The sequence below is a fragment of the Curcuma longa genome, chromosome 14, assembly GCF_044706935.1.
Source record: "Curcuma longa cultivar G26 ecotype Majalengka, Jawa Barat chromosome 14, ITB_CL_G26_1.1, whole genome shotgun sequence".
Classification (NCBI taxonomy): Eukaryota; Viridiplantae; Streptophyta; class Magnoliopsida; order Zingiberales; family Zingiberaceae; genus Curcuma; species Curcuma longa.
Genome location: NC_133874.1, coordinates 7,168,308 through 7,190,419, shown reverse-complemented (window position 1 = coordinate 7,190,419; position 22,112 = coordinate 7,168,308). Strand labels below are relative to the sequence as shown.

The 22,112-nt window shown below is 35.9% G+C and overlaps 4 protein-coding genes across 9 annotated transcripts; 1 reads left to right on the top strand and 3 right to left on the bottom strand.

Annotated features, from left to right (window-relative positions):
* Nucleotides 1-2,176: 2,176 nt before the first annotated feature.
* On the bottom strand, nucleotides 2,177-3,330 carry LOC141844685 (bidirectional sugar transporter SWEET14-like). The gene is made up of 5 exons (XM_074732685.1): nucleotides 3,279-3,330; nucleotides 2,951-3,195; nucleotides 2,702-2,863; nucleotides 2,420-2,539; nucleotides 2,177-2,350 (listed from the first exon to the last, which is right to left on the bottom strand). Exons 1-5 carry the CDS (start codon nucleotides 3,328-3,330, stop codon nucleotides 2,177-2,179), a joined length of 753 nt encoding a protein of 250 aa, XP_074588786.1.
* Nucleotides 3,331-3,869: 539 nt separating this feature from the next.
* On the bottom strand, nucleotides 3,870-12,929 carry LOC141844693 (GTP-binding protein OBGC, chloroplastic). 6 transcript variants are annotated; one of them, XR_012603172.1, is made up of 8 exons: nucleotides 11,698-12,929; nucleotides 10,120-10,393; nucleotides 8,972-9,263; nucleotides 8,316-8,475; nucleotides 7,447-7,555; nucleotides 7,115-7,223; nucleotides 4,203-4,330; nucleotides 3,870-4,109 (listed from the first exon to the last, which is right to left on the bottom strand). XR_012603172.1 is itself a non-coding variant. In XM_074732692.1 (7 exons), exons 1-6 carry the CDS (start codon nucleotides 12,927-12,929, stop codon nucleotides 7,131-7,133), a joined length of 2,160 nt encoding a protein of 719 aa, XP_074588793.1. In that variant the 3' UTR covers nucleotides 4,337-4,566; nucleotides 7,115-7,130. The 6 variants fall into 6 exon arrangements, 2 of the variants coding, with proteins under 2 accessions (XP_074588793.1, XP_074588792.1); XR_012603173.1 differs by having other exon boundaries at nucleotides 3,870-4,105; XR_012603174.1 differs by having other exon boundaries at nucleotides 4,203-4,256.
* A 1,287-nt stretch (nucleotides 12,930-14,216) lies between these two features.
* On the top strand, nucleotides 14,217-19,092 carry LOC141845673 (xylose isomerase-like). The gene is made up of 21 exons (XM_074733726.1): nucleotides 14,217-14,323; nucleotides 14,619-14,685; nucleotides 14,766-14,879; nucleotides 15,002-15,076; nucleotides 15,222-15,351; nucleotides 15,432-15,523; nucleotides 15,696-15,746; nucleotides 15,909-15,988; nucleotides 16,066-16,120; nucleotides 16,191-16,292; nucleotides 16,491-16,542; nucleotides 16,802-16,847; nucleotides 16,931-16,986; nucleotides 17,761-17,812; nucleotides 17,895-17,974; nucleotides 18,076-18,146; nucleotides 18,239-18,279; nucleotides 18,428-18,527; nucleotides 18,599-18,670; nucleotides 18,742-18,819; nucleotides 18,908-19,092. The coding sequence occupies exons 2-21, from the start codon at nucleotides 14,629-14,631 to the stop codon at nucleotides 18,941-18,943; spliced, it is 1,440 nt and encodes a 479-aa protein (XP_074589827.1). The 5' UTR covers nucleotides 14,217-14,323; nucleotides 14,619-14,628; the 3' UTR covers nucleotides 18,944-19,092.
* Nucleotides 19,093-19,095: 3 nt separating this feature from the next.
* LOC141845671 (ubiquitin-conjugating enzyme E2 19-like) lies at nucleotides 19,096-22,026 on the bottom strand. The gene is made up of 6 exons (XM_074733725.1): nucleotides 21,830-22,026; nucleotides 20,406-20,433; nucleotides 20,103-20,330; nucleotides 19,596-19,659; nucleotides 19,448-19,507; nucleotides 19,096-19,276 (listed from the first exon to the last, which is right to left on the bottom strand). The coding sequence occupies exons 1-6, from the start codon at nucleotides 21,961-21,963 to the stop codon at nucleotides 19,236-19,238; spliced, it is 555 nt and encodes a 184-aa protein (XP_074589826.1). The 5' UTR covers nucleotides 21,964-22,026; the 3' UTR covers nucleotides 19,096-19,235.
* Nucleotides 22,027-22,112: the final 86 nt, after the last annotated feature.

Sequence of the window (22,112 nt, the reverse complement as noted above, 5' to 3'; positions counted from 1 at the left end):
GTGATTCGACCGCATATTGTATAAAATTTATTTCCATTTTTCGATTTATTTAATTTTTATCGAATTAAAAATTAATTTCGTTGTTAAATTGCTTGGGTCAAAATTTTAAAGGCACCCTTCATTTTTGTTATAATTTTTTTTAGCTTCTCAATGTATTGCACCAATACTTTATAATTCCAAATTTTATTTTTATAAAACTCATCGAATAACTATGTCAGAAAATAAAAAAGATGCTTCATATTATTATTATTATCATCAAAATAACACATCGCTTTAAAAAAATATATTGTCTCGTCTATAATTTTCTATGATTGCTGTGAGATAGGATTAAATATTTGATTAAATTTTAATTAATTAAAATTAAATTAAATTGAATTTTTTTAACTAATACAATCGATTAAATTTTTAAATAAAAATAAAAACCGAATCGATAAAATATCAATTAATTTAATTTTCGATCAAATTAACTGAAATAATTAAATTTTTTAAATATTATAAAAAATTTATCAATTAGTTAAGGATTTATAAATTATTTATTTAAGAATTTATAAATTATTTTTTATTTTGATTAATTTAATTTATTCTGTTTAATAAATAAATTTTAAAACTTGAACCGAATTAATTAATTTTTTTATAAAAAAAATTAAAATTCTGAAATAATTAAATTGAATTTTTAAATTTGATCAATTTAATTAATTTAATTAAATTTTTGTTCAATTTTTATTCATCCATATTAGCTTCACTTTGAAGTTGTTTTGACCAAGTTTGGATCAAAATGGTATAATCTTAAAGATATTTTGTATATATCAACTAGAGTAGAGTAGGGTGTCAAAAATGAATTAATCTGTCCATCCGATTTGAGTTAATGTGAAAAATATTGAATTAGAATTAAGAGTTTTTGGATACGAGTTAAGTTTGGATTGAGAGTTATTGGATTAGATTGGGTTCGAATTACTTGGATTGATTTAAATTTAAGATTTAGATATTTTTAATTAAATTAAAATTTTAAAATTAAAATATTCTACGTATAATATACATAGAAGGTTAGTATGACAATGATAAAGTATTAAGATAAAAATGAAGAATTATTTGAAAAAATAATAAAAAAAAGTTTTTTTAAATCAGGTTAGTCGAGTTATTCGTGTTAATTGGGTTATCCAAATTCGGATTTAGAATTTTTAGATTGAGTTCGGATTTAAATTCATTATTTTTTTTGTAATATGTTTACTTCGACTATAATTGTTAAACGGGCAAACTCATGGCAGGGTAAATCAATCCATCATATGACAAGTGAAGGCGGATTAGCTCACCAACTTGATGGGTTGAGAAATCTCCAACTCAATCCAAAATGCATTACAAATTAGGTGGGTCAACTCATGGACCTATCAAAAAATAAAAATTATAAAAATATTAAAAATTTTAAATTTGAATTATAGTTTAAACGAGTTAAAGATGAAAATTTTTAGTTTGGATTGCGGTTTATATGGGTCAACTTCACCAGTTAATTGAATTTTCTATTTTAATTTTAAATTTTTGCAGGTCATTTTAAATTCTAAAAAAATTTTCTCATCTCGCGGGTCAATCCAAAATCCGCCACAAGCCGATCCTCACAGATCACAGGCCTAGGCAGGTTGGTCCACCTAAATTTACTTTAAAATCAGTTGATAAAATTTTAATCTAATTCATCTAAATTATTTGATGGAATGGATCAATTCGACATACTCAACTCATATCGACAGCTCTAACTTTTACCTTATTTAAATTTATTCGATCCATCCAAATTGACACTTAAATATTTAGAAGACAGAACAGCTTTGAGAAAGGTACTTTAAGTATGGAAATTTTAGACGAACTGTTAATTTTGATAATTTTTAAAAGAGACGATAAGAAAAGGAGCTCTTATTTTTATGTCAATAACCATTAGTACGAACCAATTGCACCATGATCAAAGTTAAACTCGATCGATCGATAACCACATGGATACAATAACACCACAACACATAAAATAAAATAGCATTCATCCTATATACTCCCCCCAATCTATCTATCAGGCAACAACAGATTGCCTGTTATTAGAACAACACGTAGCTACTCGATTCATAAATTAAAGTTAAATTATTGAGAGTTCATGATCATCGTCGTTGAGTGACATTTGAACCTTCTTCTTTTCTCGGTCCTACACTTCGGCCATTTGTGCACGCTCACAGGCCTCGCCTTCCGAGTTGCTCTTCTTCTCGGGGAGCTCTTGGCTCCCTATCTTTGCATTGCTATCATCCTGCTTGTGGTTCATGTAGATCAAGTATACGATGATTTGGGTGATCCCCAACAGGAACCCAAACACATTTGGCACCTGCCGCGACACGAGGAGAGTTAGTATTCAGAATTTTCATCGGTTTAGGCCAGCTCGGTCGATACATACCGCGACGAATGGGTCCCCGAGAAGGACCCCGTAGCTTAGCCATGCGATCGCGGAGAGTGTGAGGAAGAATGACAGCGAGAATGGCATGAACTCCACACTTTTGGTTCTTATTACATGCCTCTGAACAAAGGGTGAGACCAAGTTAAGGAATAACAATAGTGTTGAGTTTCAATGAATGAGATGGGTATTCATGTGGTAGAAGATCGTCTACCTCTAAGATTAAGATTAATCGGGTGGAACTTGAACATTTAAATTATACAAAAGGATTGATCAGTTGCTTACGATGATACTGAGAGGGGCCCCGAAGACACTGACTGCGAACGAAGCACATATTCCTCCGGTGATACGAGCTCTTTTGCTCTCCTTGATGAAGAGGTTGCTTATGAGAATTAGGCAACCGAAGACCCCCACATTGATCAATACTATCAGCTTCGTCGTATATATCTGAATTGAATACGAAACGAGAAACCGTTAGCCGAACGAAACCGAGCTGTTCATGAGCCATGAGCAACAATTGTTCAGTCTAGTTACCCTTGGCTTTGTTGGAGCATAAAGAAGGAAGATGAAGAGGTAGATGACTTGGATGAAGCAAACAGCAATGTTGATGGTGAGGAGCAGCACATCTGAAGTGAGGAGGCCATAGTAGACCCACATCGTCGCGCTGAATAACCCGACCACATACGGCATCGATTGGAAAGATTCGGTCGACTTCTTCTTTATGATCCTATAGAAGGTTGGCATAGGGGCCAACACCACCATTGCGGAGAGGAAATTGCCTACATGAAGAGATTCAAAATGACATTATCCAATCTAGTTCTATGATCGATCGAGGAAGAAGAAGAAGGAGGAGGTGCATCACCTAGAAGGCCTGCCGATGTAAGAAGAGGATTTTCGATGGTGATGACCCACATCTTTGATCCACTAAGAGCTTCTCTCTTCTTCAAAGAGTCGACTTAGTTTGGGATGCATCTACTTAGCTTCTTGGGGTCCCTATTTATAGGGATCGACATACAATGACTAGTGGGGGGATCGAGTTGTTTACGACACATACGATGGTTTATCGATCGAGTTAGATGTCTAATTTCGGGCTCAAACCATGAAGTGGTTCATTCTTAATGGGTCCAAGAATCATTGTTTGAATAATGACACAATGAATGCTATTCATAAGAAGTGCACTAGTTGTGAAAGAAGGAACAGAGCCTTGCCACTTGTCAAGATAAAGCAATAAATAAATAAAAATAATAATAAAGATTAATATTATTATTAGTACTACTTTTTCTTTTGATTTTATAAGATTGTGCAGAAGCAGTATTACTTTTGCAATTGAAGTAGTCAAAAAGCTTCAACAAAGGAACAGTTTCAATAGATCCACCTCAAACATCAACAACACTAAAGAACTCAAAGTCTAAAAGCAATTAACTTTGATTTATATTTGATGGAAGGATCAATCTCCATGCTAATTAAGTTCGATCAATTTCTCAAAAATACAATAGAAGAATAGTTTGTTTCAGCTTAAATTAAAATTTGCTATGAACATTATACCAACTATTCTCATAATTAACCGATATCGTAGTCGTAAGATTTCTTTCCCTTCTTCTCCGACGAAATTTTGCAGCCATCAAAGGCGACACCTTGAGCCCGTATATCAGTTTCCACGTAGTGGCGATCCTGCCGTATAGCCAAAATCTATCTACGGCGTATAAAAATACAGATATGTGGCTTATCATGTCGATATCGAAGTGTAAGAAGCACTAGTTAGGGATTGTGCTTGATGAAATGTTACCTGTCACACTAAGAACCCCAAGTGACGAGCTCAGCTGAGGGGGCTTATCTTCAGCTGCCACAAGGAGTATTCTCAAAGGACAAGAACTCTTAAACAAATAGCTTCGAGCACTTATCTTTCAGGTGACACTATAACATACAACACAAAGCCAAAAAAGAAATAAGAAGTGGGCTGCGAAGATGAACCAATTCTAAATTAGAAATATACATTGTCTACCTTTTATCCATGTTATTCTAGTCTAATCATAAGAGGTAGACCTAATAGAAGCACACGAGAAAACTATGATTTGAACTTTGCTCCAGCCTACTCATGATTGCCAGGTTAACCTCAGTAGTGTTCATGAGATAAGGCTCATCTACATATACTTTAGTCCAAAAACAAAAAGAAAGTAGTTAGAAAATTAGATGATGGTGATCGACTATCTTTTTTGAATCTGCCAATGTTCTTCTGATACATACACCTTCACTGAAACAGTTGAGAATTGTATAAATCCAAGTATTTATAAGATGTAAGATAAAGAGACAAGTTTTCCAGCTATTGTGTTTGTTGCAAATGGATCGTAGACATTGGATGGATGTGAATCTTAGTGTGCATATCCGGTACCTAAACTAAAGCTAGTATGGGGTCACACTAGGCATACACATTAACTGAACATATAAGGTGACAGTATTAAATCAGAAAGAACCCTAAGAAGACAAAAACGAAAGGAAGATAAGCTTAGATGGGAGCAAATGGTTGGTATACACGAGTTTTCTTTCTATTTACACAAACATTATTCAGATAACATTTTGGTGTTGTCATACACCAAATGTGATGTTGCTCTTTGGTCAGCTTCTTCCATGGTAGTTTGATTTCAACATTCAAGCAAATTGCATTCAAACTAAATCTGCAGTCCATTCCAATAGCAAGAGCAACTCTGTGACATTATTCATGAAATAGATGATGAGATGCAGAAATTTACTGCCATACATTGAGGATGAATGTAGCTAATTTCACCAATTTTTGCTTATTCGTAAGTTGGCACACTGTAGCCAGCAAGATCAAACTAATTCATTCTGAGCTGGCTCATATAGACCTCTATACATCCATCATATTGTTTCTAAACGATCCTATATTAACTTCGATCCTTCAATCATAAGTATGTTTTGTCATACCACATATAAAATCTTCCTTTAACCATGTCTAAAAGTTTAAATGAAAGGGGAAGATTTATGTGAGAAATATGCACCAAGAATTTAGGTCCAGATAAACTTCTAATCAATTTGGCCAAATCAAGGTTTGCATAGTTATGATCTTTGTATAAAATCTAATATTTTTTCCTCTTGCAATTGTATTCTCTTTTGTTTTTTGTGAATGATGATGAAGCATTAGGCTGCATCTTTTTTTAAGCATGAAAAGCAGCAGACTCATTTTTCCTTTTTTTTCTCAAGTATTCCTTTGTTAAGAGTATAAAGATCTCTTAGCCTCAGAAATAAAGGAAGGAAATAGCTAGGAATTTTTTAAAAAAAAACAACTTAAATTTTTAAACTTTATTTATTAAAAATATTAATCAAAAATAGATTTACAAAGAAAAAAATAATTTTAACTAGTTTAATGTTGAATTTGAGCTCCATTGCATGTGAAAATGAGTGTTTACACTTAAATCAGATAGACACAAAATAGGAAAAAAAACTGAAGAAAGATTTCTCTAATTTTTTCCTTCCTCTTATTTCCTCCAAAGAAATCAAAGGAAAAGTGTAGCTGGAGAAATCTTTCTTGCACTTTATTTATTTATTTTCCTTAATAGGAAACACCCACTTCAACTAAAGCCAAGGTTCGAATATACAATCCTTCTTTCGTACTACGAATGTGGTCCTTTGGAGAAGGAACATATCTTGCATTATATCCTAAATTTGGCAAAGAAAATTTAGTAAACTAATTAAAAAGTAAAATAGACAACCGGGTTGTAATCGCTATCAATATCATATTTTCATTATATTGTTCTTCTTGTTGCTTGCGAAACATTTCTAGTTTACACTTTATCATGCATTAATCTTTGTCATAAATTTCTCCATAATTAATCATCCTGTATTGGGTCTTGATCACACTTCAAGTCAGATTCTCAAGATCTGAATTGGGTCAGACATGCGCATAGTGCATGTCCTCCCTTGAGCATAGAATCAATAACCGCTCAGACCCAGACCCCATCAAAAATCTTGGCAAGCCAAGACATTCATTTTTATTCACAGTGCAGCACCTCCCTCCACTTCGTAGTTATGTACTATGTACAATCTCCATTAGTGATAATCAAGACCATTTTACACTGGCAATTCCCCCTCAGATTGCTAATACAAGCTCTAGTTTGTCATTAAGGCTTTCTTGGCTTTCACAATGTCATCTTACTTACAAGGACTGAGGTGGAAATGGCATCTCGGCCGTGATTTAGGGTTTTAGGGTTTAGGGCTGTGGTGGAAGGATTTCTGCTGACAGATAAATTTGTCTTAAAATACTGTCATGGCATTTGCAAACTTGGGGACCTTAACTGGGCATTTGGGAACTACAGGAGCCATATTCAGGCGATTACCCAAGAATAATATCTAGAACATGACCAGATTACATCTCTCAAAGTGAGCGAAATGCAAACTGATAATGAAATTGGGAGATATTATTTATCTAGAATACTTAATACAAACTGTATGGATTCTACAAAGATAAGTCATGAGGAAACAGAAAATAAACAACAAAATTTGGGTTCCTTAGATTTAGATTCCATCGAAGAAGTCCAATTATAAAGTATGTGTAACCAATCAAGCATTTCTTAGAAACCAAACTGAATTTATAGAAAGCCTATCAATCAAAGATTCAAACAATGAATAAGTTTTGTAATAAAGAACAATTTGGTGATTTAATTAGAAATTGAATCTTCAGCATACCATATTGCATACTCCCCTAACAAAGTGGCCATTTTACAGAACCAGTCGCATGTTTTCTCGTGCCTGGCAGATTATTCTTCTCGGCCTCATTATGCCATACCATCTCCATCTTTGAAAGGGGCAAATTTGTAGCAAAAAACAGATCACCAACAAAAATTGAAGAAATATTAGGTTAAATCAATTAATGAAATTACACAACTCCATGAAGCATGTAATCAAGTTCAAATTGAAAGGATTTTTTTTGTTGTTGAGATTTTACTACTTGATGAGTTTTGGACGCATCACCATTACCAAAGTAAAAGTAAAATGACTGGAAGGATTTAAAACCATACCTCAGACACAATAACGGTGTCGCCTTCTTTGACACCTTGTTTGAGTAAAGATTTGTAAACACCACATGCCTCCAAAACGTGCCGGAATCTTCTCAAAGATTCAGAATATCTGCCCCCATCATGTTGAAACTTGTCAGATATCCAACAGTGTGATCTATTATTTATATAATTCATTTAACCTCCCCATCCAAAAATAAATAAAAAATAAAAAATCTCAATGCGAAGCATTCTTCCACAGAACGTAAGGTGGCATCAAATACATGACACTATATTCCCCAGGCTGATATGAAAACCTTGATGATGCCCCATGGCCCACTAAGAATGTCTATACAAATAAGCAGTATCATAAACCTTACTAAGGAATTCATAGTCAGTTTCGACAGTTTCGACAATGCAATGCAATGGCTGATTTTCTTTTTGAGACGTGTTTGCATTATTTATTGTGTCCTCTTAAAAAATTCTTGAAGTGTGCTTTTATCTCATCTCGTTTAGCATTTTGCTAATTTGCATCTAAAGACCGTTCATCATTTGTCTAATTTTCTGTTGTTTCAAAAGGATATAAATATTTATGCCCAAACATAGGAAAGTGGACTTTTGCTTATCATGCACAATGAATTATGAAACTTGTTGATGCTGTTTGAATTTTCTTGCAATCTGCAATCCTGCCTAGTTAACAAGATTTTTATATGAAACTTACCAGTTCAGGAAATTTTTGAATGTTTCTTTGGTCAAACAGAGCCCCTCTATTCATAGGGAGGAGGCTGAAAACAACCTAGAGCTACTGTAATGTTAAGTACGAATACTTCATACAACCAGAAGATAATTTTGATATACCATAAGATAATAATGAGTCCAAGAAGAAGACATACTGCCAATTTGTCATTTGAACAAAACGTCTTAATCCAGCTCCTTCAACATGCCATGTATTGGAGCTGCTATCATGAAGAATTTGGAAGTCGTTCATGGAAGAGCTTCTTTCCTTTTGTATTGTATCCGCAACATGATTTAGATTCAACGGACCAGTCCATTCTGCAGCATCAAGTTGCAACAAAAAGGTAGACAATATAAAAGTGAGCTTCACGTTGCAAATAAAAATCTACAAAACTGAAGGCTTAATAACAGCATCAGGTGGCTGAAGGACAAAAACAACAACATGAAATAGAAACACTTGGCCGATGAACTCATCTGCTCTGGACATAATAGGACCATTACACATTATGTAGTTATACATTATTAGCATTACTACAAGAAACTATGCATTATCCTAATGACTACCTAAATCATTATTGCATCACTCAGTGCAAGTAATTTTGTGATGAAGAAAAGTCTCGCATTGGAAATGAAAAATCAATATGCACATAGAAACATGTAAGTTAGGGAAAGGCTTATTATTGAAGAAACAAGGCAATGCAGGTGTGAACTTTCTAAATGATGCATGTCTAATTAACATACAACTTAAAAAATGCACAGCACCACACAATGCCAAAGTATGAACTAGAAAGAAAAACTGTGGTAAAATAATTACCTTCAAGTTCCTCCTTTCGTTTCCTTTCTTTCTGTAGGAGACCATAGGCATCATTGACAACATCTTGTGTCCCTTGCCTATTCATTGCACTCATAGATAAAGGTTGGATTCCATGAGCTTGTAGGTGTTCCTTGAATGTGCTCCATCTCTCATATGCTTCTGGAAGATCCATTTTATTATACACGACAATGTATGGCTTATCAGCAAGTTCTGGGCTAAATAATTCCAGTTCCAATCTAACTGCCTCAAATTCATACACAGGCTGCTGCCCTGAACCATCAACAACATGCACCTGAGGATCCAGAAAACAAAGAACTTTCTTAGGTACTCATAAAAGTAGATTATACATATACTTCTAGAAGCAACAGTTGATATGTTAAATTGGTCAGTGAAACTACAAATTAAATTCGTACAAACTTTTACAACAATGGAGAAAAAAAGAAACAATCAGAAACTCAACTATCACAAAGAGCATAATGGAGGACTATGGGATGATTAACAAAAGGAATCTTAATTGAAGTACAAATAACTAACCAGCTACCAACTCAACTATCACAAAGAGCATCTAAGAATTAACTACTGAGACATATCCAAAAAGTCAAAACCTTACAAGGAATCACCCTATTAACACATTTGGACACCCTTTGTTTACTGAAAATGAAAAGGTTCAGTGCACCATACTGAATCATACTGCATAACTGAAACTTAAGGGACTGACTTAAGGGAAAGGAATCATAAGAGACACAAGATTGAAAAGACTAAAAGAGATCTATTCAATCTTCAGTAGTTATGCACAAAGGGGAGTCAGAAAAACTGTCTGACAGCATAACAAACTTTTCCCAGCAAAAAATGAAATATTGAGAATATAAATATATGGCCATCACTTTTCTAGAAATGGATTAAAGGGTAGAGTAAAACACATTATACATGTCAATATTGCATTACATGGAAATTTCACATATTCACTGATGCTTCAATGTGATAAAATTGTAGATCATGCAGTGAAGGATATTGAATGCTTAACTTATCTTGCAGAAAGCAAAAAAGAATGAATGACCAAACAATATGCAAGTTACAAAACCCCCTAAATAGAATTCATCTCCAAGTTCATGTGACAGTAACTGGGTGGCTAAACTTTGAATTCTTACCAGGACAGAACACCTTTCAGTGTGTCTTAGGAATTCATGGCCTAAGCCAAAGCCCCTGTGAGCACCTTCAAGCAAACCAGGTAGATCAGCGACAATCATGGTGGCATCAAAATCTAATGAAACCACTCCCAAATTTGGAAGCAAAGTTGTGAAGGGATAATTAGCAATTGTTGGCTGAGCAGCACTTATAGCACTTAAAAGTGTGCTTTTTCCAGCATTTGGAGCACCCACAATTCCAACATCAGCTACCAGCTTTAGTTCCAGATCCAACCACCTGAAGGATATTTTGTTACCTAACCAATTTAAGAATCTCAGTGGAACAAAAAAAATCACACAAAGGAGGAAACTAACTTGATTAAACTGGTTTCTAAAGGAAGATGCCTAACCTACGTTTTTAAAAAAGAAAATCTAATCTGCTCTAGCAGTTTATTGCCTCACATAGATTCTTCAAGAGTGGAAGCTTATTCACATGATAGATAGCCCATAACCAAGCAAGGAGTTGTGATACAAGTAGTTTGACACAATCAGTTTTTAAGTTTTTTCATCTGGTTCAGACAGTTATATCAACCTATTTATTTTAGAACATAACTTTATAATGGAGATCATGTATTATCATTGTTCAATTTTTCTTAGCTTCATCAGAACTATTCATTTGATTTGCCAAGTCAAGTCATTCATCTAATACATGAAATGGAAAGACTTTTCTTTCTCAATAATATATGTTATATCACAAGTCTTGATGGCCATAAAACAGACTAGATGAAAACCTAATTTGACAATTAGATCAGTGGTATTTATCAGTTATTTGAGTCCATCACAGTTTTGTCCAAGTAATTTTAGTGATCTTAGTGGAGCGGTAAGTCTCATCTAATACCCACATGACTGTGATTCCTGGTATAAGTCAATGACACCGAGTGATTTGTTTAAGCACATCCGAAAACAATTAGATTGTAAGTCAGAATTGATTTATACAATATTCTATGATGGAGTGCAGCTATAGTAGATAGATCATCTTTTATTTAATACAAGTAATGATATTATAATAGAACCATTCACGTTGATATTTACCTCACATCTAAATCTAATCGTCAAAACAGAATGCTGTCTCTTTATTTAACCATGTTACTTCAAGACGATCAATCATAGTGAAAGAAAGTACACCCTAATTCCTAAGCATCATCATGACGATCTAATTCCTACCAAAAATTAAGACCCTTCCAAATTTTTTCACAAATAAAGACAAATATCACATCTATAAGTATTTGACCATAACAAAGGAATACTGAATACTATGAATAACACTTGCAATACCTAATTAGCCATCTCATGAATAGGCCAAGATATGTTGGAACTGACTTAAGTAAGTTGTATTTTTCCAAACAAAAGAACTAGAAGCTGCACAGAATTTAACTTGCAGTCTATTCAAGATTTTATCCAACCCACAGCTGAAAAATGCTAGATCGACTTATTTGAGAGTCTATCACTGAAATTTGTTTCTTATTCAGAGATGGAGCAACATAGTTTATTGAAGTCCAACAAAAAACTTTATAAAACATGAGAGGAAAAGTAGGCACTTACATTTCAGCACCCTCTTCTCCATTTTCAGCAATCTTGGGTACTTTATTAGTCCCTGATTTGAATGATGCATTACCTCTCCCACCCCTACCCCCAGGCAACAGAAGTGCCCGCTGCCCAGGACGCATTAGCTCGAGCAAAACCTCACCTTGCATGCCGCCTTTGAAGGCTTCTCTGATCACCGTTCCAGGTGCCACCTTCACGGCAACATCCTCCCCCTTTGCTCCAGCCTGCTTGCTTCCCTTCCCATGCCCACCTCTCCCAGCCCTGAAGTGCACATTTTTACGAAATGGCAACAAGGAATTCATTGAGCCATCAACCTCCACATACACGTCTCCTCCCTTCCCCCCGTCTCCTCCAGATGGACCACCAAGAGGGACGAATTTCTCACGCCGGAATGCCACAACTCCATTCCCTCCATCACCGGCCTTAACATATATTTTTGCCCGATCAAAGCACCTCATAATCGCAGGAATCCCCTTCTCCTTCGCTTCCTCCTCTCCAAACTCCTCTTCCCCCTCAAAAAAACCATGCATTTCTCCATCGGCTTGCGAGTCCAACTCCAAACCCGATGCCTCAATTTCGGGAGGACTGGATTCATATGCCAAAATCACCTCATCATCCGGCGACTCAAAATCCAAAAAATCTTCATCTTCAGCCTCTTCCGTAATACCCGGACCATAGACGTTCCTGTTTGAATTGGAAGTCGAATTCCACGCGCGATTCTTTTCCCGTTGACCCTTCAACTCTCCCGAAACTAATTGGGGCGGACCGAGGGATGGATCGAAGAAGGAATCGGGATTGGAATCGAACCCCCCAAACTCCTCAAGCTCTTGCCCTTCTTTTTCTTCTTCTTCGTCGTCGATGTCTTCCACAAAGCTGGAACCTCTGTCCTTCTCTTGCCTTCCACGGCGATTGCGGTCAGAATGCTGCTTCTTAGCGGAGTCCAAGGCTGGAACCGGAGATTCGCGCAACCTGATCTCCCCGACCGAGGGGATCCCAGAGACGGAAGGGCCCCCGGAGAAATCGTCCTTGGGAGGGAGGCGAGTGTAAGTGGTAGCTTCCCCAGCGCCGCCAGCGGAGCGGTAGGAGGGAGGCGTGCCGGTGGGCTTCCGGTACTTGAGGTTAGGGTTGGGGCGAGAAGTTCTCCTAGAGTTTCTGGCATTTGGTCGAGCTCCGGCGGCGGCGATAGGTCGAGGACGGAGGGAAGAGAGAGAGAAGGCGGCGAACGCCATTGATCGTTTTATTATAGCCACCCGAGAAGAAGGAAGAGTGGATTTTATACTCTATTTTTATTTTTATTTTTTAATTAAAATACATTTAATTTCTAAAAAATTATTTATTATACTAATTTTTATTGAATTTTTATTTTTTAAAAAATAAAAGGGCAGAAAATTAAAAAAAAAAGACCATTTAAATAGTCTGGACAAAAATAAAAAAGATCGTATCTTATAAAAAAACACCTAATAAATATTTTTTTAAAGTAAAAGCCCCATCAGATATTTTATACTCTTTATTTCCCTATGGCTCTTACAGTCATAGTAACTTTTATAATTCTTTTAAAATAATTGTAATTAAATTAAAATAATTTTGATAGATTTTAAATACGTTTATTAAAATAATAAAAAATATGTTAATATAATAATATTTAAAATTTAAAATTTAACATTAAGAATTTAAGATTTATGATTTAACCTTAGTTGATACAATATTAAAAGTCATCTATTATCTCAAATAAATTATAGTATATACAATAATGCTAGAATACAAGATATTTTTGAGATAAAATCTTCCTCCTAAAATTTTATAATAATTTTTTTTGACAATTCATATAATTTAGGGCACTTTTTTAATTTATAAAATTATCATAGTAAATTGTGTAATCATACCCTCTCACATGGAATTTATTTTGATTTCCTGATTTATGTCTAAATAAATGATTATGAGATTAGTTATATGAGACACTTAGTGATCATGTATAATATTAATTATATGATTATTAAATAATTATATAATTAAAAAGTAAAATATAATATAATATTATTTAATTCAATCATAAATAATATAATAAAAATATTATTTTTGATAGACGATTGTAAAACTGCTAGTCGCCATTATTATAAATCGACGTCGTCGTAATTTTGAAAAAATTTTATCGTTAATTCCGAACTCCCTGTTTGTTATTGATGTGACAGATATTTTTAATTATTCGAGAAACGCATATTTAAAATTTCTATGTATTAAATTTTCCACTATCATACATTATTTAAGTTATTTATTTATTTATTTATTAAATATGCACGTCACGATAGATCCGTGTTGCCTTAAATTTGAGGATTCGCCGTCGACGAAATCTATCCTAATCCAAAAAAGCCAAATTGTGAATCCGGTAAATACTACGCAGTACTACTTCACTTTACCATTCACTCCATCACCGTTAGATTTCCCATCGAACGGTCATTATTTCCGAATAAATTTGTGCATATATATAGAATTTCATAGCACAAGTGGATGAGATCCCTCACAAACCGCTTCTTCTTCTCCTATAGAACAATGCTGAGCCTAAAACCACTTTTGTTGCTCGTAAGATCTCTGGAACTGGAGAAGAGCAGAGCTTGATTTAGTTCCGGTAAGTAATCTCACCTTTTTTCTGAGTAGTTTTTGTTTTGATTTTGTTGCTACTGGTAGTTTTTCGCCATTACTTTTTTAGTTTGTTGCCCTTTAGATCAGTCTGATGTTGGAGTTCTTGCTCCGATCTTAATCTAGTGGTCTCTATTCAGGGAGGAAGCTATTCAGTGTTTAGTTTTGGTCTGGAATACTGCTATAGAAAGAGGGATTTTGAATCCTAGGTTAACAATGGAGACATGTATTCTTAGCAAATCTCACAGTTGATAAAAAATATAATTGTTTTTTTGTGTGTTTAGGGTTTGCAGTATGAAGATTAAGGGGACTTCTGCTTTGCTCTTTGTGGCTTTGGTACTGTCAACTGTTGTGAGTACTTGTATACTTTTCTTTTTTTTGATGAAACACAAATGTGGACTTGTTGAAGTGTGAATAGGTTTTAATTGCAGATTGCAGAGACTCTGGAAACATGTCCGGCAAATCTTGAGGCTGCATGCGATGGCGGTTCTTCAGATGGCTGGGAAGGAGAGTTCTTCCCAGGAATCTCAAAGATCAAATACGAAGTAATAAAAAAAACCATTTGGCTGTTTAATCAAATACACCAGAGGACATACCTTGTTGATTAGGTTGTTTAACTTAGATTTTTTGGGGGTGTTTTTTGTTCTGTGTTTTTCCTTCATGCTAGGGTCCAACCAGCAAAAACCCACTTTCTTATAAGTGGTATAATGCCGACGAAGAGATACTCGGCAAGAATATGAAGGTTTGTGTTGCTCCATTTGAGGATCAGTTTTTTGTTGCTCTTGTTCGGTCATAGTTGAAGCATGTATCTGTGAGATGCCTTTTTGTTTTTGTTGTGGAAACTTTAGCAGCTTATTACTATCCTGAGGCTCCTAGTTGTAATGTAGGACTGGATGCGATTTAGCGTTGCCTTTTGGCACACGTTTCGTGGTACTGGTGCCGATCCTTTTGGTGCCCCAACAAAATCATGGCCGTGGGAGGATGGCACAAATTCACTGACTATGGCCAAAAGAAGAAGTAAAAAAGCATGCAATGCAGTAGGTTTGTTGGTGCTAAGTGACTTGTGAGAGTCTAATCGGTGTCTATGTACAATGCAGTGCGAGCACACTTTGAGTTTATGAACAAGCTTGGAGTTGATAGGTGGTGCTTCCATGATAGAGATATAGCCCCTGATGGTAAAACACTTGAGGTATTCACTATTTCTTTTTCAATGGTTGGCATCGAATGCCTTAGTAGTTATACAATCTGCAAGAATCAAGCTATGCTTACCTCTGCATGGTGAAGAAATAATTATCATTATTAATATCTAGTACTTTCTTTTGATCTTGTTTATTTGAAAATGTTCAGTTTCTTCTTATCAGGAAACAAATGCAAACTTGGATGAAGTAGTAGCTCTTGCTAAGGAACTTCAGGTGTTATACTCTGAATTTGCTTTTGTACTTTACCATAAAACACAAGCAACGCCTTTCAGATGGATTTATTTTGTTTTGATCTCCTTTGGTTGCTTACATACATGGAAGTAAAACCCTAGCAATGTTGCCACTTTATCCTTATTGAACAAATTTTCTTTATAGGAAGGGACAAGTATCAAACCATTGTGGGGTACAGCACAACTTTTCCTACATCCACGTTACATGCACGGAGCTGCTACTAGGTAAACTTATTGCTTAATAGGAACTATAATTAAAGAATTTTTGTGTTTGTTAACAAGTTTAATGTTTGGATTCACAGCTCAGAGGTTGCAGTTTACGCTTATGCAGCAGCTCAAGTCAAGAAGGCTATGGAGGTAATAGTATTAGATACTCGTCTTTTCTCACCAAACGCAATTTTGTTATATCTATTTGATACTCTCGCAGGTAACTCAATACTTGGGAGGAGAAAACTATCTTTTTTGGGGTGGGCGTGAAGGCTATCAATCCCTTCTTAACACTGATATGCAAAGAGAACTTGATCACATGGTATGAATTAGTACTTTCATATTACAGAGTACGATAAGTCTGGCAAATTTTTTTCTTCTAATGGTTTTATTTTCATATTTATTCTGGTCGATAAACTATGTTTATCTTACATGTTTCTAAAGCATGCAAATTGCATTACATGATTCTATGTTCATCTTGTTGTTTCCTTATCTAAAGGCTAAGTTTTAATTTTTGTAGGCAAACTTTCTCCAGGCTGCTGTTGATTACAAAAAGAAACTTGGCTTCAAGGGTAATGTTTGCTCTTTCCATCTATATATATATAATTCAATGTCATTCAAACAAATCAGAAATCTTCTTTTATCGTTTTGATTCCTAATGGAAACTTTTCTTTTTCTTTGGCTATTATCCAAAATTAAGAATTAAATATCAACCTTATTGTTTGCATGCTTCTGGACATAGATATTTTTATTGCTTTGATTGATCCATTCGCCAGAGCATTATCTGACACTTAAGTTGAGAATTGTTGCGATAATTTTGTCATTTCTCAGGAAATCTACTTTTGGAACCTAAGCCGCAAGAACCTACAAAACACCAGTATGTATTGCAACTCACAATCGTATCGTATCTGATTACGTTCGTTGATTGTGCATGTTTTAATCTGAACTTCTCTGTATCAGATATGACTGGGATGCTGCAACAACCTTTGCTTTCCTTCAGAAATATGGCCTTAGTGGTAGTTGCTTCCCCTCCTCTTTAATACAAGGGCATAGTAGTTTTTTCTGAAAGTCGATAACAAGATGTTTTTTATTTTCTTGAAAAGAATTATTGCTCATAATTTTCAGATTTACCATCTCTCAAAATACTAGATTTAGAAGAAATAATATGGCAAGTATCTTCGATATTATTTTGAAGGAGAAAAGGCTATACATGATTTTATTTTCCAAGGTCTGAAATATAGTTACAAACCAAGGTGTATATCCTCAGCCGAAATAATATAGGCGTGCCGATACACAATGCGAGAGGCGCAAAGGAGAAAGAATTTGAGGAGGAAAGTAAGAAGATTTGGAGGAGGGAAATGGGAGAATAGGAAGGAATCATGGATGTAGAAGAAGATTCCTTGTTGCATCTTACATTTTTGTCCCATCATGAAAGTGTCATTGCAAAATAGTTGAACCCTAGCCCTTGAGCTTGCGGAAACCTAATCCTCGTGGTCGCTTGCAAAAGCTGGGCCATGATTGGAAGTTTGGCTCTTGTGGTCGCTCAGGGAAAAGGCTAAGCTCTGTCACAAAAGGCTAGTTCTGAGCTTGTTTCGCATGCCGGTTGGCAGGTGGAATGATCGACATAAAAGGGGTTTCAAAACCATGCTATTTGCATTTCAGCATTCATTATATACCATACTTTCCTTGGAATTGGTATCTAAGTGATTTTGTGCAGTTTGGATTCATAACGACATTCCTTTTCAGTCGATTGATTTGCAGTTCTCTTATCTACAATAACTTTGGTGCAGGAGAATTCAAGTTGAACATTGAATGTAACCATGCTACTTTATCCGGTCATAGGTAAGCCCTTCTGTGAAGTGTGCCAAATTTTGGTTGGAAACATTTTGGTACTTGTTTTCTTATAATATCGCATATTTTTCAGCTGTCATCATGAGCTCGAAACTGCAAGGATAAACGGACTACTTGGAAATATAGATGCAAATACCGGCGATCCCCAGGTCGGTGCATGCGACACTTAAGCTAAAAAATAGTGCTCATTATTTCTCCATTGTTAAAGATACCTGAACATCATATGTTTGATAATTGAACTGTCTCTCTTTCAGGTTGGGACACTGATCAGTTCCTCACAGATATTGCCGAGGCAACCCTTGTTATGCTGAGTGTCGTTCGAAATGTAACTTCAGCCAATTCTTGTTAGTTATAATTCTTTGGGATTATTTCCTTGCTTTCCACTAACTTTGATTCATCATTGCTGTTTTTTTACAGGGAGGGCTCGCACCCGGTGGATTCAACTTTGATGCAAAACTGTTGGTTCTTTCATTCCTTTTTGTTCCTCTGATTGATCCTACGACACAAATAGTGCTTTTTTCGCTTCTAGCGAAATATTAAGGCAATGCTGCGAACAGCAAGCAATAGAATCATCATGTTTTGTGTTGTTTTTTCACTTGGATTTAGGCGGAGGGAGAGCACTGACGTTGAGGATTTGTTCATCGCCCACATATCTGGAATGGACACACTAGCTCGAGGTCTCCGAAATGTTGCGAAACTGATCGAGGTGATATTTGAATTTTCTATGCTTGAGATAGATTCTATGGCTTGGAGTATCATGAGACATTCTTCTTCTAGGATGGTTCCCTTGCTGAGCTTGTCCGAAAACGCTACCAAAGCTTTGACACCGAGATTGGTGTTCTAATTGAGGTACAACACACTACACTACATTGTTCTTTTTGCTGTTTGGTTTGGAGTTATGGAGCATTGTAATTGAACAGGCTGGGAAAGCTGATTTCGAAACACTGGAAAAGAAGAGCATGGAATGGGGCGAACCGTCGGTTCCCTCAGCGAAACAGGTATGTTTGTTTGTAGAGACCATTGCTAGTCTTGCCCATGAGGAATTTTGCGGTTAATTGTTCGACTATCATCGTCTATCTATCGCAGGAACTGGCGGAGATGATATTTCAATCTGCATTGTAGGCATACAGTGCTTGATGCAGATATGCTTGAATGCTTCTGGAACATGTTGTGCTCATTAAGCTTAGTCTACAAATAAAGTTGATCCAACACTTCCATTGTATGTGGCAAAACTTAATATATTAACACCTGAAATCCTTTTTTGCAATGCATTTCTCTGTCTGGACTCTTTGTTATCGCAATCAAACCAATCTGTATAAATTGTAAATTGAAATCCAATGCAATATCCATAAAACAACAACTTAAGCTTAGATAGAAATCAAATGAATCTTCATTCCCATGTTCCCTTCACAAACTATATTGGTTTGTACAGTTTCTCCACCATTTTCCTGAACTCTGTTTCATTACAAGGATAAAAATATCAGAAAACGCACAATTATGATTTAGAATATTTAATATAATTTGTTAATTCTTTTTAGAATTTAGAATACAGTGTTTAAAGTTTAGTAGAGGTATTTAGGTTAAATAAAGATGTGCAGCATATCATTCTTCTATACATGCACTCACCTTGTTGGTTGGACCAAAGAGCTGCTGCTTGGTTGTTGAGAGGGGAGTCATTGTTTGGCTCTACAATGATCATCAAACAACCCAATAAATTTTAAGCCTGAAAATGCCCTTAATAGTCGAATTGAGGCAAAATTTCCTTTAAACTTACCACCCAAAAGACTTTGGATCGAAAGCAATATGGTTCTGACATCATATGCAGATGACCATTTATCCTGATAGCATAAGAGTCGAAAGTTAGGCTCTTTCCATTGTACTACAAATGATTTAATTGCAAAGAGCTAAATGGAGGAATAAGATTGACAAGTAATTAAGACAAACATAGCTTAACGGTGGAAGAATTGATCTGAATATTATTAATGATAGCAGTGGCCTTAAATAGTTGAGATTTACACAACTTGGTGATGATGGTTAGTAAAAATGTAATTTTGACACTAATAAAATACCCCTTATATGAAAATGCTGATGATGAATTGTTCAAACCCTAACAAGATTTATGTATGGAATAGGAATAAAATTTATATAGCCAATACCAACTTATTGATGATGATGTATTGATCTGTACATTACTAATAATAACATGGTCTTGCTTCGGAGTGTAATGACAAGATAGATGTGTGCAAGAATGAGGAAGGTGGACATTTCTTGTCTTTCATACCTGAAGAATATCCAAGCAGATGTTGCCAGAGAGATCCACATTTGGATGGAAGCACACAGTGTCAAACTTCACCTTGGGAGGCTTGAATGGGTAGTCAGTGGGGAAGACAAGAGAGAGCTTGTAGACTGTGCCCTCATAAACTGTGTCCTTGCTGCCATTGATGGTTCCTTTCCAGCAAAAGATGTTGTCTCCCTCAGGGAAGGCCGATATACAAGGATCTCCACACATCTAAAAAGATTTCATTTAGTTAATTTATTCTCAAGCTACAGTAATTTTAACTATGGAGTCAGTCTCCTTGCTCACCATTAATGCCATCAGTTCAGACTGCAACCTGTTTGAATCAAGATTGAAGCAAAAGTGAGTATGCATTGTAACAAATAAATAGATAAATGGGGCAGATTGATAGATTTTGGTTTGCAACAGAGAAATAGACTCCATGGAAGCTTAATAGATAAGCGAGCGTGATTAAACCATTTGATCTCCAAAACAGCTTCGGATCTCAAGAAGACAATGGGGAAGAAAATTTCACTGAATCCATGAAAAAAAATCGAAGTGAAGACCTAAAAACAGCTTGGCCCCTCATGGTTAAAACCTAAAAAAACAACTGCGAATCTCACATTTGTTCAAGATTAGCTGCTAAAAACTCATACAAGCAGATGAAAACCCTAGATCGTTCCTAATCCACAGCTTCGGCTCCAATAATTGTTATTTTTAAAATATTTTAAAATTAAATAATAATAAAATTTAATTTTATGCGTAGTAAAAAGGAATAGATTTAATTTTAAAAATATTTTTTTATATAAAATTAAATTTTCGGCCTTTTTCTTCAACCGCGATTAAGCCGACGAGGTCTGGCGAAGGGCAACTGCGAAGGGAAGGATTTGGTGGCGAAAGACTGAACGAACGGTCGACGGTGAACCACCAGAACCGGCGAAGGCGAAGGGAAGGATTTGGTGGTGAAGGACGAACAACGAACGGTCGACGGTGAGCTGCCGGAACTGGCGAAGTAAAAAAAAGGGTTTCTGGATTTGGTGGTGTTTTAGGGTTTGGTGGCGAAGGGCGAACTATGCGAAGGGCGATTAAGGCGAACTGGTGAAGGCGCGAGCGAAGGGGGAAGGCGAACTAGCGAAGGGCGAAGGTGAACTGGCGAACGGTGAACTAGCGAATAAGGCGAAGGTGCGAGCGAAGGTCGAATTAAAGTTTTAAATTAAAAAATAACGGTTTGGTATATTGGAATCATTTCAAAATATTTTTTTTATTTGGAAATCCAATGACCGAAGGTCAATTCAAATCTCGGACAAAAGTAAACTAAGTGATAATATGGCGTTTTAAATCTTTTTTATTTGGGGCAAAATCTTAATAAAAATATTTTAATAATTTTTATTTACTTAAAATATATATATATATATAAAATGATTAATTTTAAAAAAATGGGCATAGTGGCCTATTATTAGGCCGGCCCTTCTAAAAACTCATAGGCCACTATAGCTTCGGCTGCTGGTTCCAGGAAAACGAGATCAGCAGCGAAAACACTAATAATAAACCCCAGGAATCACGAAACGAAAGACCTACCAACCAACTTCGGATCTCACGATTGCTCCTATTCCAGAGAGACAAGGTTAGCAGCTAAAAACTCCAATAAGTCGACGAGAAATCCTAATCATAATCCTTCAGGATCAAAGATAAGGAACGAGAAAACGGATTAAAGAGATTAAGAAGAAGAATACCTCTTGAGGACGGATTGACCGTCGGGACTTTTTGTGACGGGGGCCGGCTGCTTGGCAGCGGAAGGAGCGCCGGCGGAGGCAGCGGCCGTGGTGGTCGGAATGTTATCTCGGACGTCCTGGTTCTCCCTCGTCATCTCGCCGCTCCTTCCCTTTCCCTTTCCGATCTTCTTCTTCTTTCCCTCTCTCTCTCTCTTCCAACGACGACGAGTGCGAGAGCCAGTAAGACACCGAGGAGGATGATTTATAGAGCGAGGATGCCACGGCTTTTTGACCGTTGGGGTTC

Coding starts and splice junctions, on each gene's coding strand:
- LOC141844685 (XM_074732685.1), bottom strand. CDS start 3,330: ATGTGGGTCATCACCATCGAAAATCCTCTTCTTACATCGGCAGGCCTT. Junction 3,196..3,278: donor TACATCGGCAGGCCTTCTAG/GTGATGCACCTC, acceptor CTCTTCATGTAG/GCAATTTCCTCTCCGCAATG. Junction 2,540..2,701: donor GGGCCCCTCTCAGTATCATC/GTAAGCAACTGA, acceptor CCCTTTGTTCAG/AGGCATGTAATAAGAACCAA.
- LOC141844693 (XM_074732692.1), bottom strand. CDS start 12,929: ATGGCGTTCGCCGCCTTCTCTCTCTCTTCCCTCCGTCCTCGACCTATC. Junction 8,476..8,971: donor ACGAAAGGAGGAACTTGAAG/GTAATTATTTTA, acceptor TTGATGCTGCAG/AATGGACTGGTCCGTTGAAT. Junction 7,224..7,446: donor ACACCGTTATTGTGTCTGAG/GTATGGTTTTAA, acceptor CCCCTTTCAAAG/ATGGAGATGGTATGGCATAA.
- LOC141845673 (XM_074733726.1), top strand. CDS start 14,629: ATGAAGATTAAGGGGACTTCTGCTTTGCTCTTTGTGGCTTTGGTACTG. Junction 16,543..16,801: donor AAAGAAACTTGGCTTCAAGG/GTAATGTTTGCT, acceptor GTCATTTCTCAG/GAAATCTACTTTTGGAACCT. Junction 17,975..18,075: donor TACCGGCGATCCCCAGGTCG/GTGCATGCGACA, acceptor TCTCTCTTTCAG/GTTGGGACACTGATCAGTTC.
- LOC141845671 (XM_074733725.1), bottom strand. CDS start 21,963: ATGACGAGGGAGAACCAGGACGTCCGAGATAACATTCCGACCACCACG. Junction 19,660..20,102: donor TCTGCTTGGATATTCTTCAG/GTATGAAAGACA, acceptor TTATGCTATCAG/GATAAATGGTCATCTGCATA. Junction 19,277..19,447: donor TCTTTGGTCCAACCAACAAG/GTGAGTGCATGT, acceptor GTAATGAAACAG/AGTTCAGGAAAATGGTGGAG.